The sequence below is a fragment of the Lissotriton vulgaris genome, chromosome 5, assembly GCF_964263255.1.
Source record: "Lissotriton vulgaris chromosome 5, aLisVul1.2, whole genome shotgun sequence".
Lineage (NCBI taxonomy): Eukaryota > Metazoa > Chordata > Amphibia > Caudata > Salamandridae > Lissotriton > Lissotriton vulgaris.
In genome coordinates, this window is record NC_141693.1 from 536,591,473 (window position 1) to 536,611,350 (window position 19,878).

Genomic DNA, 19,878 nt, shown 5'->3' on the forward strand with positions numbered 1-19,878 from the left:
TAATACATTGTGGTCAAATTGTCCGTCTGTACAAGCGGAGAGTTGGTCTGGAAGGACGTAAGAAACGCCTTCAATGCCAAGGGAACAGCTCTGAATTTCCAGAAAATGATGTGATACGTGGACTCCATCGGGGACCACGTTCCTTGTATCTGCAAGTCTCCGGAAAGCGCCCCCCCCCAGCCGTGGGGAGACGCATCCGTCACGACAGTCTGTGCGGAAATGTCCTTGTGAAAGGGAACCTCTCTTAGGAGATTCTCCGCTGAACACTACCACTTCAGAGACTGAAGAGCACGCAGAGACAGTCATATCTTATCGCCCAAGGATCCTTTCCTCTAATCCCACTGATCCTCCAAGCACTCCTGCAAAGGTCTCATGAGCAGCCGTGCGTGTGGCGTGAGGAACATACAAGAGGCCACCGACCCCAGTAGAGAAGACACCGTCTCCACTACCGTAGATGGGGCGGTCACAAGAGCCTGAGCCTTCCCAAGGGGAGATAATCGACTCTCCACCGAAGGAGACACGCTTGCTGACAGCGTATTGACGAAGGCTCCCAAGTACTGTATGCACTGGACCGGAATGGGGACAGACTCGGACATGTTGATGTGTAACCCCAGCTCGTTCCAGAGAACGCACGTCCTCCTGAAGTGCGCCTGAGCTTCCGAGAAGGAGGAGGCCTTGATCATCCAATCGTCCAGGCACGGTTAGAGAAGCCACCTCGTTCTTCCACAGGCGTGCAGCTACCACTGCCATGCACTTCGAGAATAGTCTGGGCGCAGACTTCAGCCCGACTGGCAGTACTGTGTACGGATAATGATGGGCGCAGACCTGGAATCGCAGGAACTTCCTGTGTGCAATGAGCACATGGGAGTATGCATCCCGTAGAACTATGGCACCAAGCCAATCTCCCTGTTGCAGCAGAGCATAAACCTGATGCAACGACAGCATGCAAACTCCTCTACTGCGAATCCACTTGTTTGCTTGTCGCAAATCCAGAATGGGCCGGAACTCGTTCCTGTCCATCTCACGAACCAGAAGAACCGGGAGTACAGACCTCTCCTCTTTTGAGACAGAGGTACGTCCTCTATCGCCCTTGTCCTAGACAGGATAACGGCCTCTGCTTAGAGTTCGCACCGCTGAAACCGCGAGCCGACCGGAGGAAGTGCTGGAGGAGAGCCGATGAACCGAAGACTGACTTAGACCCAGCCGGCCTTTGTTCGCCGAGGAGCCACAAGCTCTCCCGCGTATGCGCACAATATACTTGTAAAGCATCAAATGGCAGCCCAGGACCACCGGCAAATCCTGGGGGGAAAAACGCCGCTAGAAAGGGCAGAAGGCCTCAGGCCGTTCTCCATGCCCCAAACCTACAGCCGTCCAAAAGTCTCCGATTCAGACTTCATGCGGGCCACTCACTACTCTCATGGCAACCCAAGGGTTGCCCAAAGAACGGGAGAGTAGAAGCACACTGCTGAGCCGCAGGCTGCAGAGACGTCAGGCAAATAAAAGTATGGCAATGTAGGACAAACCCACAATACCTGGGGGTCGGCAGGAGAGAAAAACTTCGCTCCGACACCGATGCCTAGAGCCGAAACTATCAGGCCCATTAGACCACCTCTTGTAAGGCTTCCCTCCTGTCTCTCGGCAGAGGAACCACAAATTGGTGAAGAAAACCCCCTCCACAGAGGGATCTCACAACAACGGTCCAACAACCGTGGGCCACAGCGCGAGGCCTACATGCCGCCACCCCTGCGACCAAGTCAGGAGCAAGGTCGAAGCCAGAACCTCCTGCCAGGCGGTAGTGGACGAAAGGTAAGTCCCGCCAACCAGTAAAGAGTCGGAGAGGGACTCCCCGTACTCATGGCAGACGCATCCCTGGCATCAAGGCACGGAGGTTTGCAGACTGAGGGGCAAAAGGCCCCTGGGGTGGTGGACGGAAGAGGGAACCGAGGGGATTTTGAAACATCCCCGGTGGTCTCACCAGTAGTGGTTGAGCAGGAGGCGACCTAGCAGACGTGCAGGCATGCAAGCACTCAAAACTAAGCAAAAGGACAAACGTCCCTCGTGTACACGTGGTGAGTCACAAACTCCCCATCAGAAGGGTTCCTCGACGCTGATCAACTGCTCTGCGTCGTGAGTGGAAGGTGCCGGGAACACAAAGTCCCCTCTACGACGGGATGCTCACCAAGGAGCAAGGACTGGAACCAGACCCAGGCGTCAAGAGCCGGCAGTACTCTGCGGCTGTAACCCATGACGCCGACCTCACTACGACGTCACCATCACTAAGACAGTGACTGTCTCGTTGACAACCAACACTCAGATGTCAAAATGTCACTAGGTGTCAACCAAGGAGGCGCCGAGCCATCCCTAACGGTGACGTCCTGACCCAACGGAAGAGGGCAGAGCCCAAGTGACCAATGCCCCAAAAGGAGCATCACTGCTCCATGACGTCTAGCCTCACCGCTCCATGACGTCTAGCCTCACTGTCCCATGACGTCGAGCATCCCTGCCCCATGACGTCGAGCATCCCTGCCCCATGACGTCGAGCATCACTGCTCCATGACGTCGAGCAACACTGCTCCATGACGTCGAGCAACACTGCTCCATGACGTCGAGCAACACTGCTCCATGACGTCGAGGCACCCCATGACGTCGGGGAACCCCATGACGTCGAGGTACTCCATGACGTCGACGTCGAGACACTCCATGACGTCGAGACACTCCATGACGTCGACGTCGAGACACTTCATGCTCGAGGCCCTTCATGACGTCGAGGCACCTCATGACGTCGACGTCGAGGTAATCCATGACGTCGACGTCGAGGTAATCCATGACGTCGACGTCGAGGTAATCCATGACGTCGACGGCGAGGCACTCCACAAAAGTCAAAAGTTTATTATGATTTGGCTCTCGATGAGGGCCACATAAATAACATACATGTAAACATACTTTAAAACACAAACTTAATACAACGACTAAACGACCACTTGTTATATACAAAGTTACACTCATCATCATCTCACCAGAATCACATTAATAGATATCTAAAAATTCTTTAAAATATTTAAAAATTCTAAAACAGAACATTTCATTAGGGGGGCAGAGGAGAGCATTAAAAAACATTTTTACATTCGTGATTCCCAATTGTATACAGATTGGTTTTATCCATTTTTTCCTCAATAAGTGCAGCCCTGGGCAAATAAGCAGAACATGTTTAAAATCTTGAGCGGCATTATTACAAAAATTACACAAGGGGGACACTCCATACCATTTTGCAAGTAATGTATTTAGTGGAAGCAAATTGTGGCGAAGAAGGTACCATACCCTACGGACACCATGCGGAATGTTCCAAGTTAGATATTGTTGGGCTTGTTTAGGTGTGTAGGTTAAAACCAGGGGTTCCCTTTCTTTATCTTTCTGTTGGGCAAGTATATCCAGTTTGTAGCAGTATTCCCAGGACATACTTTTTAACTTTAGTTTTAGTTCTAATGGAGAAAGTAAAAACAACGTACTTTCATCCAATTCCAATATTGAGACAGCCAGTCGAAAGTTTTTTACTAGCTGCGAGAACTCATTAAAGTTGCCCAAGAGCTCCTTTTTTAAGCTTTCTCGTAAGGTTCCTGGTTTGCCTCGGGCCAAGCATGTTATCCATTTTACTAAAGCAGCTAACCCTTGAGCCCTACAACTTCGCAGTCCGAATTCCAGCCTGCAAGATGAGGTGGAGCAGGCTGAATTAAATGAAGAAATTTTCCTTAATACCTTCCCCTCCATTCTTTGCATAAACTCCCATTGATATGGATCCACCAATTCCATTCCATACAAGAGGGTAGCAGGAATCTTTGCACGGAATACATCCAAGCAACATGAGAAGTGCCTCCTCCCAGTCGCTTTGTACAAGGAACATAATCCCCTCCCATGAGCCATTGCTTTTCTAGAGTTATTTTCAATGTGGGGTTTCTCACTAAGGTTAGAACATATTATTTTGCCCAAAAACGTATAAGAGTTAACTACCTCTAGTTTTTCACCACTTAATGTCCAATTAAAACTCTTGGATCTGCATTTCTTTTTTCCAAAGATGCACATAATTTTACTTTTTGAACTATTGATTTTCATATAGTGTGCATCGGCGAATTCATTCAATGTATGGAGACGATTAGAAAGGCCTTTCGGGGTCAGATCTAGAACAAGTATATCGTCTGCATACATTAGAATGGGTATGGCAGTTCCTCCAATTTTTGGGGCTAGTCCCTCACAGTCAGCAACAGCAGTTGGCAAATCAGCCATATATAGAGAGAACAAAGTGGGTGCCAATATGCATCCTTGTTTTAGGCCATTGCGGGATGGGATGGCTTGGGAGAGACCCCTATCACCTCCTTGTAGCACCCGACACCATGTGTTCCAATGCAAGGACTTAACTAAGTCCAATAAATGTCCCGGCATACCCAATGCCGACAGCTTTCTCCACAGCGTCGGTCTGTCCACCCTATCGAACGCTGCAGAGAAGTCTATAAATGCTGCATATACGCCTCCACCACGTACACGAACATATTTATCTACAATTACCTGTAGCATGGTTAAATTGTCCAGAGTTCCGTGCTCTTTTCGGAAACCTGTCTGTTCCCTGGGTATAATATTATTTTTATCTGCCCATTCTGTTGTAGATATTAATAAAAGTTTAGCGAAAATTTTCCCTATAGCATCCAATAATGCAATTAGACGGTAATTAGCGGGATTAGCCCGGTCTCCTTTTTTAAAAATTGGGATCAGGATGCTTCCCCCCCAAGAGTCCGGGACTGTTCTAGTTTTAAAACACACCCGAAACACTGGAAGAAGGATCCTACTCCAAGTAGTTACATCTTGCTTAATTGTGGACATAGGCACTTCATCTGGTCCCATAGCCCCCGAAGAGCGCATACTCCTGATTGTACTGGCTATGGTGTGCTCAGTGGGGAGTTCCATTATAACGTCAGAATTGAAATCTGGAACCCAAACATCGGTCCCTACATGGTTGGGCGCATATAAAGTAGTCACAAATTGGGTCCAGACATTTTCAGTGATTGCAATCGGAGTGGGCGTTGTTACAGATCCACATCCTTGCCTTATTATGGACCAGAAATCTCTGACGTTTTTACACTTAGATGCCTCTTTTAGCTTGATCCATAAAATATCTTCTTTCTCTCTTTTTAATTTGGCTCTCAATCTCACCCTCCTTCTTTTTAGTAAAGCTAGTTTTAACCCAAGCTCTCCAGATCTATTTAGGTATTGCATCCTAACAAGTTTATTAATTTCTTTATTCAACCTTGATAGGGGACTACGAGAGAAACATTTCTTTTTAAAATTTCCTGTAGTCCTAGCCATTTCGGTAATTTTTTGGATAAGGGTTTCGAGGAACATAAATTCCCTACCCTGCCAGTAGTCAAACTCAGTTAGAAATTGGGTAAGGATGTTTTGTACATCTTTGTTATGACTAGATCTCCAATAACATCTATCTGAGTGACTATTAATGGTAAAACCTCTGTTCTTTAATGACCAGAGGTCAGCTTCAGGGGATGTTAAAGAAACAGTTAATTTAATAATTTTATGATCACTCAAGGGCGTATAAGAGATTACCAAATCTTTGAAGAAAGAGAACATTTCAAAGTCTGTAATTGCGTAATCCAAAATAGATTCTCCCCTGGATGAACCATGAGTGTAATTAGCTGGAGTATCAGAGGGCATTCTGCCGTTTATAATAATTCCCTCTATGGCATTAAGTTCCCCGAGGAGAATCTTGCCCCTTTTATTAGTTTTTATTTTATTGGGCAAAGAGGCTTGGGGGATATTATAAACCTCTTCCTTTGCTTTGTTTCTAAATAAGTCTAGGGAAGTATTAGACACTTTACAGTTTAAGTCCCCCACTAATAGTAGGTATGGAGGATCATCCACCTCTAATAAATGCTTTAGATAGGAAAACATACGTTTTAAAACTACCGTAAAATTATCTTCAGGTGGAATATAGGCGTTTACTATGATAAACGAGGTCCGTTGAACACCAGGATCCAGGTTTGAAATAGTTATAACTTGGAATAGATTACTCTCGTCCTTATAATGTGCGAAATGCCATTGTAGTGCATTAGATAATAAACAGGCGATTCCGCCTTTAGCATGGCCCTTCTTTGATGGCGTTGCAGCAGCCTCCAGGACAAAGTAATCATTTCCAACATGTGGAAAAATATTACACCATGTTTCTTGGATACATAACACATCTGCATTTAGGGAGAAGAGATAATCAAATTTTTCAGGGCAGTTAGTCAAGCCGGTTTTTCAGGGCAGTTAGTCAAGCCGTACTCCATGACGTCGACGTCGAGGCACTCCATGACGTCGACGTCGAGGCACTCCATGACGTCGACGTCGAGGCACTCCATGACGTCGACGTCGAGGCACTCCATGACGGCGACGTCGAGGCACTCCATGACGTCGACACTCCATGACGTCGACACTCCATGACGTCGACACACTCCATGACGTCGACGTCGAGGCACTCCATGACGTCGACGTCGAGGCACTCCATGACGTCGACGTCGAGGCACTCCATGACGTCGACGTCGAGGCACTCCATGACGTCGACGTCGAGGCACTCCATGACGTCCAGGCAATCCACGTGCCGACTGGAACCGCGTCATAGCTCAGACGTGCCCTTACTGGGAATAACCCCAGAGATCACAGCATGGGACTCGGTAGAGGACCTACCCTCACCTCACCCAGAGGCTGAAGATGCCTTCAAACTCCTCTGTTTGAAACCTGGAAGCCGAAGCCCCCTAGAAAAGAAGGTACAGAGAAGACAGGTGTCCAAAGACACAGGCAAGCACAGAGTACAACCCTGTGAGCTTCAGCTTTGGCCTTCAGTTCAGCTGCAGACAAAGCACATGTCAGACTAGAAATAGTCTAAAGACAAAAAGACTGCAGAAATTCTGCCAAAAAACCACAGCAGAATGCAGATAAAGGCCAAAGACGTCGAGTGAAGCTACAAAAATATCACAAAAATAGTATAGAAAAAGCTCAGAAAAGAAGAGCTAATGCTCCAGGGTCCTGCTAGCAGGAGCCGGAAAAAAGAACTGAAGGTGAAAGGGACCTGCACTGCATTCTGGGATACTGTGAGGCTTCTGGGAAGTTCTCTTAAAGGCACAGTATCCTGTTTTGAGCCACATAATGGCAGCCTATGGGGCTTGTCTGTCCACTCCTTCCTCTCTATCATTCCAGAGGGTTTTGCTGTTCAAAGCAAGGTTTTTCTCTGTGGAAAACCCTGGACAGGCTGTGCTGTTGTGGTTTTTGGTGGAATTTTCAGTTGAAGTATTGGACAGTGTAGCCTGTGGATATAGGCTGCATTATCTGTCTTTAAATTCTCTCTTAAGTGTCTATGCAGTTCTGCATGTTTTGACAGCTTAAGAGATTATTTTTGATTGCTCCGGGGTCCGCGCACATGGGCGGGACTATTCACTAGATTATGACTATACACAGAGATCCCCTACTACAGAAATATTGTTACACAAGTAGTAACTTGTGCATCTGAAAGAGACATTAGTGATAGATTCCGTACCTTAGAATAGATACCCAAGCAATACCAACCCCGGAGGTGGGTTTGCAAACAGGATTATACCAAAGAGTCACGGAGCACAGAATGGCCAAAGAAGCCGCCTCTCCGGACCTTACTGTCTAGGCAGTAGTGCTTTGTAAACATGTGCAGCGAGGTCCACGTAGCTGCCTGACAAATGTCCTGCAAGGGAACGCCCCGTCCCAAGGCAGTAGTGGCGGCAGTTGCCCTGGTTGAATGGACATGCAACCCCACAGGAGGCTCCTTCTTGGCCAAGTAGTAACATGCTTTGATGCACAGAACGACCTGCCGCGAGATAGTCAGTTTGTGCATGGCCCGACCTTTCTTGGAGCCACATGTAACAAACAAAGAGTTGATCAGCCACCCGGAACTGTTGTGTACGCTGCAGATAGAAAGCAAACGCACGTTTTGGGTCCAGACGGTGGAGCCTCTCCTCTTCCCTTGAAGGATGCAGATGCGGAAAGAAGGTAGGCAAGAGATGGTCTGCCCAATGTGAAAGGGCGTGACAACCTTCAGCAAGGAAGGACGGGTCCTCAGAACCACCTTGTGCGGATGAACCGAAAAGAAAGGAGGTTTGGAGGAAAGAGCCTGGAGCTCACTCACTCTTCTGGCAGAGGTGATAGCAACCAGGAAAACAGTCTTTAGAGTAAAAGGACGCAAAGGACAGTTATGAAGAGGCTCAAAGGGAGCGCACATCAGAAAAGTCAAGACAAGATTCAAGTCCCACTGAGGCAATATGAAAGGCACAGGAGGAAACGGTTAACAACCGGGGACTTAAAAAGAGAAGGCTGATCAGGAAGCCTCAAAAGCGGAGATGGCAGCAAGATAACCTTTGATAGTGCCCAGAGCAGAGCCCCGCTGGGCCAAAAAAAGGAGAAACAAAAGAACCTCAGAAAGGGGATCCACAGCCTTTGTTGTGCACCATGCCACAAATCTGTTCCACCGGCAGGCGTATACCGTTTTAGTGGAGGGACGCCTGGCTGCCAGATGACATTACAGACCTCGGGAGGAAGGTAGAAAGCCGTCAACTGTCTCCTCTCAATCTACACGCATGGAGGTGGAGGCTGGACAAGTTCGGGTGGAGAACCGTCCCCTGCTTCTGAGACAGAAGATCCTCCCTAAGAGGCAGCCAGATCGGGGGATAGATGCTCATACTGAGTAGCTAGGGATACCATACTCTGCGAGCCCAGTCCGGAGTCACAAGAATAACTTGGGCCTGGTCACGCCTGATCTTCAGCACTCTGGGCAGAAGTGGTATAGGCGGAAAAGCGTACAGTAGACCGCAACTCCGCTCGAGACGAAAAGCGTGTCCGAGCGAGTGCAGCCTTGGAAATTTCAACGTGCAGATAATAGATCTAACCAAGGCTCTTCCCACTGCAGAAAGAGACCTTGCGCCACGTCCAAGGGCAGACGCCATTCGTGATCATCATGCACCGGCGGCTGAGTTCGACCGCTCTGGCGTTCAGAGAACCTGCCAGGTGTTGAAACACCAAGATAATGCCCTGATGATGTTACAGCCATGTCCAGAGGCGCAGAGCCCGATAACACAGGGTCCACGACCCCATCCCACCTTGTTTGTTGCACTACCACATGGCAGTGGTGTTGTCCATGAACACCTGCACTATACTCCCCCCGCACAGCGGGAAGGAATGCCTTCAGTGCAAGTCGGATCGCACGCAGCTCCAAAAGTTTGATATGGATCGATCTCCGCCTCTCCCAAGTGGCCTCCCCATCCCAGGAGGGACGCATCCGTCACCACCGTGTGCTCCGGTTGGGGAAGGGAGAGGGATCTGCCATTGACCCAATCGCGATTCGTGAGCCACCACTGCAAATGTTGTGCAGTGCCCTCCGAGATCTTGACATGATCGGACAGGTCGCCCCGATGCTGTACCCGCTGTAACTTCATGTTCCACTGCAGAGCACGCATAGGCCATCTGGCATGTTGCAAAAGCAGGATGCAGGAGGCCATCAGGCCCAGGAGCCAGAGAGTCATCCTGACTGAAACCCGGGATAGAGGCCGAAGGATCGGAATAATAGCCTGAATATCTTGGACTCCCTGCTCGGGAGGATAGACCCGAAACTGCGTTGAATCCAGAACCGCTCCGATGAAGGGGAGCTTCTGAGAAGGGCTCAGGTGAGACTTCGGCACATTGATGAAAAACACCAGCAAGTGCAGGTCGTCGGCCGTAGTCTGAAGGTGGGTGACCACTGCCTGGGGCAAGACCACCTTCAACAACCAGTCATCGAGGTAGGGGAAGACTGACACCCCTGACCTGCGCAGATAAGCTGCGACCACCGCCATCAATTTCATGAACACCCGAGGGGGGCTGGTGAGGCTGAAGGGGAGAACGGTAAACTGAAAATGCTCCTGGACTACTATGAACCGCAGGTAACACTGGTGGACCGGAAGTATGCGTCCTGCAAGTTCAAAGCTACCATCCAGTCTCCAGGGTCGAGTGCAGCCAAGACCTGAGCCAAAGTGAGGATCTTGAACTTCTCCTTCCGGAGGAACCGATTGACGTCCTGAAGGTCCAAGATGGTGCGCAGGCCCCCTTTGTCTTTCTTTGGGACTAGAAAGTAGTGGGAACAACCACCACAACCTACTTCTGGCCCAGGAACGCGCTCGATGGCCCCCTTGGCCAGGAGGGTCGAGACTTCGTGCCAGAGAAGAGTCAAATGAGCGCCAGACATGCGGTGGTGCCGGGGCGGCATGGCAGGAGGAGGGGACAGAAAGGAGAGCGCATAACCGTGCCCGATTATCTGCAGCACCTACTAGTCGGATGCAATCTCGCGACAGTGGTGGAGGCGAACGCTGCCACCCCCTGGCCTGGGGTGCTCCCTGAAGCTCTGATTAGGAAGGTTTTCAGGCGGAAGCAGCGGGGGTGGAAGTGGACTGACCCACACGCTGTTTACTAAACCCGCCCCTGCCGAACCCACATCTGCGGCCCCGCTGAGGCTGGTTCTGCACAAGCTTGCTGTTCGAGCGCGCCTGGGTACCTCTGCCCTGGCCATGAAAGGAACAAAACCCCAACGTGGCAGGGCTTCGAGGAAAGACCTAAAGACTTGGCTGTGGAACGAGAGACTTTAAAGTGCTCCAGGGCACTGATAGCCGTATCACCAAAGGGCTGTGAGCCATCGAAGGGCATGTCCATGAGCAAGCTCTGGACATCGGGTGAGAATACAGTGGAACGTAACCAGGCTTGGCGCCGCAATGCAACCATTGTGGAAATCGCCCTGCCCAACGAATCAGCGGTGTCCAAACCACAACTGATGGCAAACTTTGCTGCATCCTTGCCCTCCGCAATCGCTTGGGAAAGGAAAGCCTGGACCATCTCAGAGCACTGAGGCAGAACCTCTACACCCGAATCCCACACTGTGTGGGAGTAACGACCCAATAAGCAGGCAGTATTAACCGACCTTAACCCCAAATTTGCTGATAACCTCTTGGCTTATTAGTCCAGTCTGTTAAGAGTCCTTATCCGGCGGAGCAGAGGGAAAGACACTCAGCGATGTTGAGGCCTGAATGACCAGGCTCTCAGGTGTGGGGTGAGTGGTCAAGAAGGAGGGATCACCAGGCGCAAACGCCTAGCGATGTTCCTATCCACCAATGCCACGAGGCCGGCCGCAAACAAGTACCCAAGAGGACTTCGGTAAGGGCCTCATTGAAAGGGAGCAGCGGCTCAGACGACGTAGACGTCGTCTGGAGCACCTCCGTAGGGAGGTTAGTCTAAAGGGCCACCGTAAGGAGGTCGAGATAGAGAGCCTCTGCGGCGCGACGCAGCACCATAGTGTAGGAAGTGCCTTCCTCCATAGTAGGCGGAGGTGAGGCAAACCCCGGGTCAGAAGACACATCAAGTTCACCCACATCTTGAAGGTCATCCACCCAATCCTGCTCGGAGTCACACTGTCGCGCAAGTAGGTCCTCGGAGCCATCCCAATCCGACTCTGGAGTATAATGAGCCAGCCGCGGCAGCAGAGCCGGAGAGATGTCAAGCAACGCCGGGGGAGGGGGGCGCTGGTCGGGGCCGAGCCGGAGCCACGTCCCAATGCGGGTCCCAATGCGGGTCCCAGGTCGGGACAAAATGGTCCGCGAACCACTGCAGTGGCGAAATAAACAGCACCCAGTGCGGCGCCTGAGGCGGCGCTGGGGCCTAAGCCAAGCACAGCACCGGGGCAGGAGCCAGCGGTGCTGCACCCTGAGGCGCCGGGCCGGAGCCGAGGGCGCTGGATCCAGTGGCTCAGGGGCTAGCGCCAGAGGCGGTGCCGCCGAGCCAACAGGATCTGTACAAGGGACTGCGGGGCCGAGGGCGTGCCAGCAGGAACCAAGGGGCCTGTAAAGGCGGTCCAAGGCTGCATGGAACTCTTGCATATGTTCAGGAGTCACTGATTGACCTGGGTATAGCGATTAGGCAGCGGGACTGTTGCCCAGGTCCACCTCCGAGGAGCGATGGAGGGACGTCGGAGAGTGTACATGCTTCGACTTCTTATGACGTCGCTTACCAGAATCTGAAGGTAGAGACTTAGTCTGAGGAGCACCGGATCCGGTCCCGCAAGCGGCCTCTAGACCTGGAGCGGCAGTGAGAGGAGTGCCAGACCTCCAGCAATTTCCGGCGCCACTCCCGCAAGGCCCTTCGGGACATGGCACGGTAGTCCCGAAATTCCGGGAGTCATGATTGTTCGAGGCAGTAGGGGCAGACATCAGGCATATTACAGCGGCACGACCCACACAACAAATCTGGGCATCCCTACGTGCACCAGGAGGCAGAGAAGGAGACAAAAAGTCACAAAAAAAAGTGGTCCAAAAAAAAAATGACCGAGGTACATGCTCAATCCGGATTTGCGCTTTCGGTGCGCATGGGTGGCGCCTAAGTAGCCTCTGATGTCATCTCGGCGCTCGCGACGCCACTACCGGACGCGGAGCCGCCTGATGCCACCTACCGGCACGCAGGGTTACTGCTAAGCAGAAAGCTTTCCGGATCCAGCCCGACGCCTGGGGTTATTCTAAGGTAAGGAATCCATCACTAACGAGTACCTTTCAGATACTGAAAATGCTTGAGGTAGCAAAGGGTGTGTGGAAACTATCATAAGACGCGAGGCATGTCTCAGCATTGGTAAACGGGGTTGGGGGGCGCTCTCATTCCATGGTGACTGACGACTGGTCCTAAGCTTCAATTGAGAAACCCTTTGTGGCAGTAAACAGACTTGGCCTGGGTACCAATATAAGCCTGCACGTCCTGTATAGGACAAAAGTGTCTTGGATTGACCACAAGCTACAGACTCATTTATCAGTGAGTGACCAGAAAGGCTGCTTTTGGTAGTACTGCGTGACATGGCAGACTGACGGTATGCCACTGACACACAATGCTTTTGCTCCAAGAGAAGTGGCAGCCTTGCAAGGATTAGTGAATTGAGAATTGATCAGAATGTAAAACCTGAGCTGCCTGCTTGGGCAGGGATCCATAAAAACCTCTGAGCAGCCTAAATCTCCGTTTAACTTGTGGGAAGGGGAAGTATTTAAATACCTTCAGTCTCTGAATGCGCTACTATGTTCCATGACCTTTGGTAACCTACTACTTTTGCCTCAAAACCAGGTAATTAGCAAATCAACTAGAGAGGGGTGCTGCACTTAGTCTACAAAACCAAATGGAGGTGGTGACCCTCCAGCAAGCCTTTGACCCCATTCCATAAGTCTCGTACTCCAACAGAAGTTGCCATAAAGGTAATAGTGAGGATTGCTCCATCCTTCATAGAGTTGAGCACATGGCAGAACACGACATTCAGAAAGGAGTGGTCTACATTCTTAGGGAGTGAATATCTCAGACATTACATTGCTATGCTTAGCTTAATGAAGGAATCTAAAGATATTTAGATACACAGATACTGTTGGAAGATCAGCCTCAGTGGTCACATGGAGAAGTGGAATATACTTGTTCCTGGCATCTGGGAAGCCATTTTATGAGAGACACAGAGGTACCAGAAAATATTTGAAACATTTCAGACCCTTCCAAGAAGTCTGTACCATTCACACACATGTGGATCTTTGGCTTAACTATCATACATCACATTACTTACCTCTCCCAGCTGTGAATATATGTTTTGGCTCATTCTAGTCATTCATGCTTCTCAACCACTCCTGTGTTTGTCTTCTCATAACTCCAAACATTGAACTGTTTTGTTCTTTTCCCATATTGACAACCTGACTATCTCATACTTTAGAAGCAATACAACAATTTTGAAAAATAAAAATGTTACTGCCTTGTTGTCAAGAAAGAAGTATGGGAAGAAGCAGAGGATAGAAGGCTTGAAAGGAAGGTATCATTTTTCTTCTTCTTGATCAATTTTGGAGTATGAATTCCATTAACAGTGCCGTAGTGAACCTTAGATTGCAATATTTCCTTTTCCTTCGCTAATATTGCTTGAAGTTAATTAGGGCTGTTTCTTATATTCTTATGGACTGCAAGTAGATTTGTTATACTAGGCACACCCCTAAATCAAAACAATCCACTGAATAAGTGGGATAAACTCACAGTCAAGAACAAATTCAGTCAAGCATAAAAGTAATTTGGCCTGTATAAACAGTAAACACTAGACAACCATATAGTCTGGTCTCCAGCAGGTTTATCTTTGTTTAATTACTATCTAATCCAAGCATGTGTGCTTAGTCATTCAGCCACCATCCCGCTAGTGTCACAGAACATCCAAGACGCTTGACCAACAAGAGTGAAGGTTAACATTTAAAAGGATCTGCCACATATCTCCTTCAGAGAGACCCAATTTGCTATTATATGCAACTGTTATGTGATTGGATCTTGAAAATTCATCACATGCTATGGGAAGATGAAGAGCAGAAATTAAGTCAACCCTAAGACCTGACCACATTAGACACGGACACAAGGGCAGATGTTAAACACATCTGTGTTTTGTTACTAGGTGTTAGTAATAGTTAAGAATCTAAACTAATTCTATATTTGATTACGTTCCACTGGTGATCGCCTTAACTAGTTGGGGATATTCATTTTAATGAACAAATATTAGCACTTTAACTTGAGTACAACATCCCAATTTCCAAATCAAAACGTGTAACAATTAATTCCTTCTACTCTCCTGGGCAGGTTTGTAATCACCAGTAGACAGATTATTCAAGCCTCAACACCATATTGGTCACAAAAAAAACAGACAAATTCTCAATCTCATATCTCCCAAATTTACCTCAGCAGCCTCTTGAAGTTGAATTGTGCACCTACTAAAGTTATTCACATGCATGTTGACCTCTGAAATGAAAATAAAATAAATTAAAAAAAAGTTTATAATGTACCAAATGTATAAAGGTATTCAAAAATGTAGTCTTCCAACATTAAGATGAGTGGGGGGGGCTAAATGTGGGCCACTTCCCTTGTTGGATATTTCTTGTGAATCTAGTTCTGTAACACATTTGCTTTTATGATATTCGTGGGAAATGTATTGGGCAAAATGGAGAGGTACAAACATTCATTTAGTAGGTACCAGTTAACTTATTTAGAAAAAAAGATAGTTTTTGCAGAACTTTCCCAGTACTCATTGTTAAATTTGTTTAAAAAAAAGCCTGATCTTTGTTTAATTAGTAGTCTATTTGTAAAAGCCAAACAATTCCATATCATTCTAAAAACAACCAAAGTAAACAGCTGTGCAGTGCTGGCAGTAGTATTAATACTGTATAGTTACACGCTATTATTTAATAAACCATATATTCCTGACACTGACATTCTAATAACAATCACGGTCATTTGGTCGCTCTCCCTCCCAGACAGCAGCTTCAAGAATATTTGAAAATAAGCATAGTCTTTGGTTTAATCAGATGTTTTTTCATAACTGAGCTGTTACCTTTGCCTCAAATTGTAAAGCGCTCTGATATCCTTTGGGATCAAGTTTGCGCTATATAAAACTTTACTGCAATTAATACCCACTGCTCGACACTGCCTTTCTAGTAGAGCTCTGAATTCCATAGCCAGAAGGTGCTCAGAAAAAGCTAGTTTTAACTGAAACCGTGTATTCTCAACTATATATCTAAATACGTTTCTTCTTATGTACTGCAAGAAATTAAAGACTGTAGTTTAGTATTTTACTTCATACATTAAACCTTGCACATAAAAAAAGAATTGTTATCATGCAAGCTGCACCATTATAACCATATAAAATTAAAATAAACAATAGATGACTTAAGTATTAAGCTCCTTCATTGCATTTTTGATGCTGCACTGGATTTCGTTTTTGCATGGCTTATATGCTTTGGGCACTTTCCTGCTGCTGATCAGTGAAAAGGCCCAAGTGCTACCTGTGTAAATTGTTCTTACAATTGGTTCTCCCCGATTAGTATAATTGATTTACTGGGAAGCCTCTAGTCAAGTGCACCGAAGTGTGCCAGGGCCTGTAAATCAAATTCTACTAGTGGGCCTACAGCACTGATTGTGTCACCCACATAAGTAGCCCTAGAAAAGTATCTCAGACTTGCCACTGCAGTGTCTGTAGGCAGTTTTTTAACTGCTATGTATACTTGGTAAGTGCACCCACTTGCCAGTCCCCAACCATCCCCTTTCTTACATGTCAGGCACCCCTGTGGTAGGCCCAAGGTACCCCCCTGGGCAGGGTGCAGTGTATGTGAAAGGTAGGACATGTACTGGTGTATTGTCATGTCCTGATAGTGAAACACTGCCAATGTTTTTCACTATTGAAAGGCTATCTTGTCCCATAGGATAGAATGGGGAGGGCTTTGTAACATCTTACAAGTATAACTTCCCATTAGAACAAGATAGAGAAATAAAATTTAGGCTCTCTGAACTCAGAATGTAACACATTTTAGTAAAGCTGTTTTTTAAATTGTCTTTGAAAAAGCCACTTTTAGAAAGTATAGAAAAAGAAAATCACCTTGCCACCAATTTTTGAGGCTGCTTTTTTATGTTTGCAGTCTAAGGAACAAAGCTTTTCAGTTACTGCACCCTGCTTTAAACATATTGCCCTGTTTCACACATTTTTTCAAACATGACAATATTCGATATGCCCAAAAAAATATAGTACTCATTTAACAGATATTTCCAATAAAAAAAATTCACAAGTGAAAACATTGTGGAAACAAACACAAACAAGGGACAAGAAAATTTGCAAAATACATTTATCTCATTGTGACCAATTACATCAGTCAGTATAGATCATACCCTAGTGCTTTCTCCAAGTGCCCTTAACTTGGCTTTAGTTTAGAGACAAGCTACGCATGGGAAACAAAAGGGTTTTGTCCGGCTTAGCTGGGATATTTTTATTTAACCAAAACCCTCTGCAGAGTACTTTTTAATGCGAGTTCCTCGTGGGTAAAAAACGGAAATGCAGACGCGTTTCCAATCCCCCAATCACTTTGGAGATTAGCATCATGGCTGAACCACGGTGTAATCTGTGTAAAGTTAAAAACAAAGGAATGAGGGAGAGAATGTTTGGTGATTATTTTAACCTTCTCTTCTATAAACCGCAGTCCATGAATGGGACTGGAGTGTAACTATTTGCCTCAATGGAAGTGCACTCTGCGAGTTAGCTTCATTGGCGTTACTTTCATATTTATGACTTTGTAACCTATATAATAGAAAAACTATTGTAAGACTTGCGCTTCACAATGTATTGAGATTTCTTTCTACCAAACAGGATCGTATTTAGCACTTGAATTGCTTACTTGTATGTTGATTCTCTGGTTTAATAATAGGATCAGTTCCACTTTTGTTATGGATTGATTCCTACTGGAGGGATGTACATTCACTGAAGACAGCCACTGCCGATGTGGGGGTGGGGGGTGGAGGGGTTGGGGGGGAAGGGGTGTGGGGGTTGGGGGGCTGTGGAGGGGCTGAGCTGAATAGACCTTGGCTGAATTTAGAGTACTGGGAGGAGATTTCCTTGAACCTGATAAGGGGCCGGTCTCCGATGCACAATGCCGTCTCCACCACATGGACATATCGCGCCAGTGAGGATTGAACTGGTTTAGACTGGGCTCAGAGATCCTTGCACAAAGATAACAGACATTTTGGGGTATAAGTATTAGACCTAAAACCCCAGAGATTTAGACTACTTCTGGAATCAAGGAGAACCTTTGCCAAGGACTAAAGCTGAAGAGCTGTGAGGAGAACTGCCCCTTTGCTGTGTGGGATGCTCTGCCGTTGCGGTTTCTGCCAAGGAGGGGGCAAAGACTGGAACTTTTCGTTGAACCTGCTTGAAGATCTTCAAGGGACAGTGTGTGCTGGCCTCCTGTTCTGAAGTCTCAGGGTTATGAAGACTTCACCACCCTCTCCCCTGATTTCTGCTGCCGAGTACTGACCTGCCAGGAGGTGCCTGTTCCAGTTCTGGGCCTCTGGAGTTTGTGCTTGCTGGAGCTGGAAGAAACCTGAAGAACTATGAAACTCGACCTATCACTTTTCATGCGGCTGTTTTCCCAATGCAGCACCGCAGTGCAAGAAGAATCTCCACGCATTGAAGCAGCAGAAACCGACATAGCATCTGTCACTGCTGAAAGAATAGACAAAACGAGGGATCGCGTCCGAAGAAACTGGCGATGCGCTGCTAAACGCCGACGTATCCCTGATCTCCACTCATTCTACCTGTGTGGCAAGGATTCCCAACACATCACCCGCAGACCATAACAGTCTCGGAATAGACGCATCATTTCCGCCTACACACCACATTAGAGGCATCAGTTCTCCTGCAGGCAGCAAATTTTCGCATGGCCTCCTCATGGTCTCAGGAACTGATGCAACTACGTTTTTCGACACTTTCCATCTCTGCAGCTGTTTGGCCTTGTGAATTCTGTCGCAACTACAGGTACTTTGAGAGAAATCATGCATTCATAGTTTTTTATGGACCAAGTTGTTTGAAACATTTGTAAAGTCATTCTTATTGCATATGTTGGATTTTGCTATTTTGGTCTTGTTGAGTTTACATAAAGATACTTTATTTTTCTACAGTGGCGTGGTGTCATCACTGTATTACTGTGCGTTTTGAATACAAATACTTAACACATTGCCTTTGGGATAAGGGTCTGCTCGTGTCAAGCTATCCAGGGGATGAGCTGTGTTATCTAAAGTGTTTATCACCCTGACTAGAAGCAAGGGTCCTTATTTGGACAAAGGTACCTACCTCTGCCAAACTAGAGACCCCATTTCTAACACACACACACATATATACATACATACACACACGTGTGTGTGTGTATATATATATATATATCTCCTACTGGCAATAGCCAGTAGGTATATATAGTTAGGACCTAGTTAACATAGGAAGCTAGGAAATGCCGAACATTCTATTGGGAATAAGTTTGGCGCCGATTGAGGGATCTGCCTGTAATTTTCCTTAAATTTGCCTCGCTCCTTCCCTGAAACTTTCGGGGGGATTCGTAAAGCGGGGGCCGAGAAAAAAGGGGGGTCCCAAAACGTGTCTTCCCATGTAAATTTCCATAGGCACATTCTGACAAGGCTACAGCTCGAACTGCTGAACGGAATTACACCAGATTTGGCAAAATGGTAGGGACTGGTATGGAGCAGTGCCTTTTGTATGTTTGGTGTAAATCCCTCCAGTAGTTCTTGAGAAAATTGAATGTGAAACGTAGCCCAATGCAATTTTTCATAGGACCTTTAGACACAGCTACAGCCCGAACGGCTGAATGGAATTACTGCAAACTGGTAGAGCCTGGTATGCAGAAGTGCCTTTTGTATAGTTGATGAAAATCCCTCCAGAAATTGTTGAGAAAATCGACTTTTTTCAAATTCTATATCTATGGGTGGGACGAACCGTCCTTGCACTGTCCTTGCACATGCACAGACCTTAGCGTGCACGAGCTGCATGCTGATTGGCTGCCAATGTCTGTCAACACTCCAAAACAGAAATTGTTGGCAGCCATCTTGTGCCTCGGTAGACTGAGGCACAGGAAAGCAGAAAAACAAACGTGTAGAACTCAAACAGGGGGCAGGGTAGAAGTACCCTGACCCCCTAGTCATTGATGTCATTTGAGATGTCATCAGTGATGTCACTGACCATGGCATGAATGATGTAATATGTGACATCATCAGCAGTGGATTGCGGGTGCGCGAAATATAGTTAGTACAACTAACTATATAGGAGCAATTTCAATGGTTTTTAAATGCTAAATCCCAACTATATAAGGCCTGAAACCTATGTTTTTTTAAGTGAATATATATATAAGTGTACCAGTGTGTGCAATAAAAAATTTAGCAAGCAAGAAAAAGCCCAGGCAACCCTTATTGAGAAAATCAAGCAGACTGAGAATT

The 19,878-nt window shown here is 47.2% G+C and overlaps 1 protein-coding gene across 1 annotated transcript in view; it reads right to left on the bottom strand.

Moving 5' to 3' along the window:
- KIF20B (kinesin family member 20B) overlaps positions 1-19,878 on the bottom strand; it is an 870,233-nt gene that overhangs the window by 478,219 nt on the left and 372,136 nt on the right. Inside the window, exon 17 of the mRNA XM_086921981.1 lies at positions 14,795-14,856. Coding sequence (XP_086778107.1) covers positions 14,795-14,856 — 62 coding nt within the window. The remainder of the gene's footprint in view (positions 1-14,794; positions 14,857-19,878) is intronic.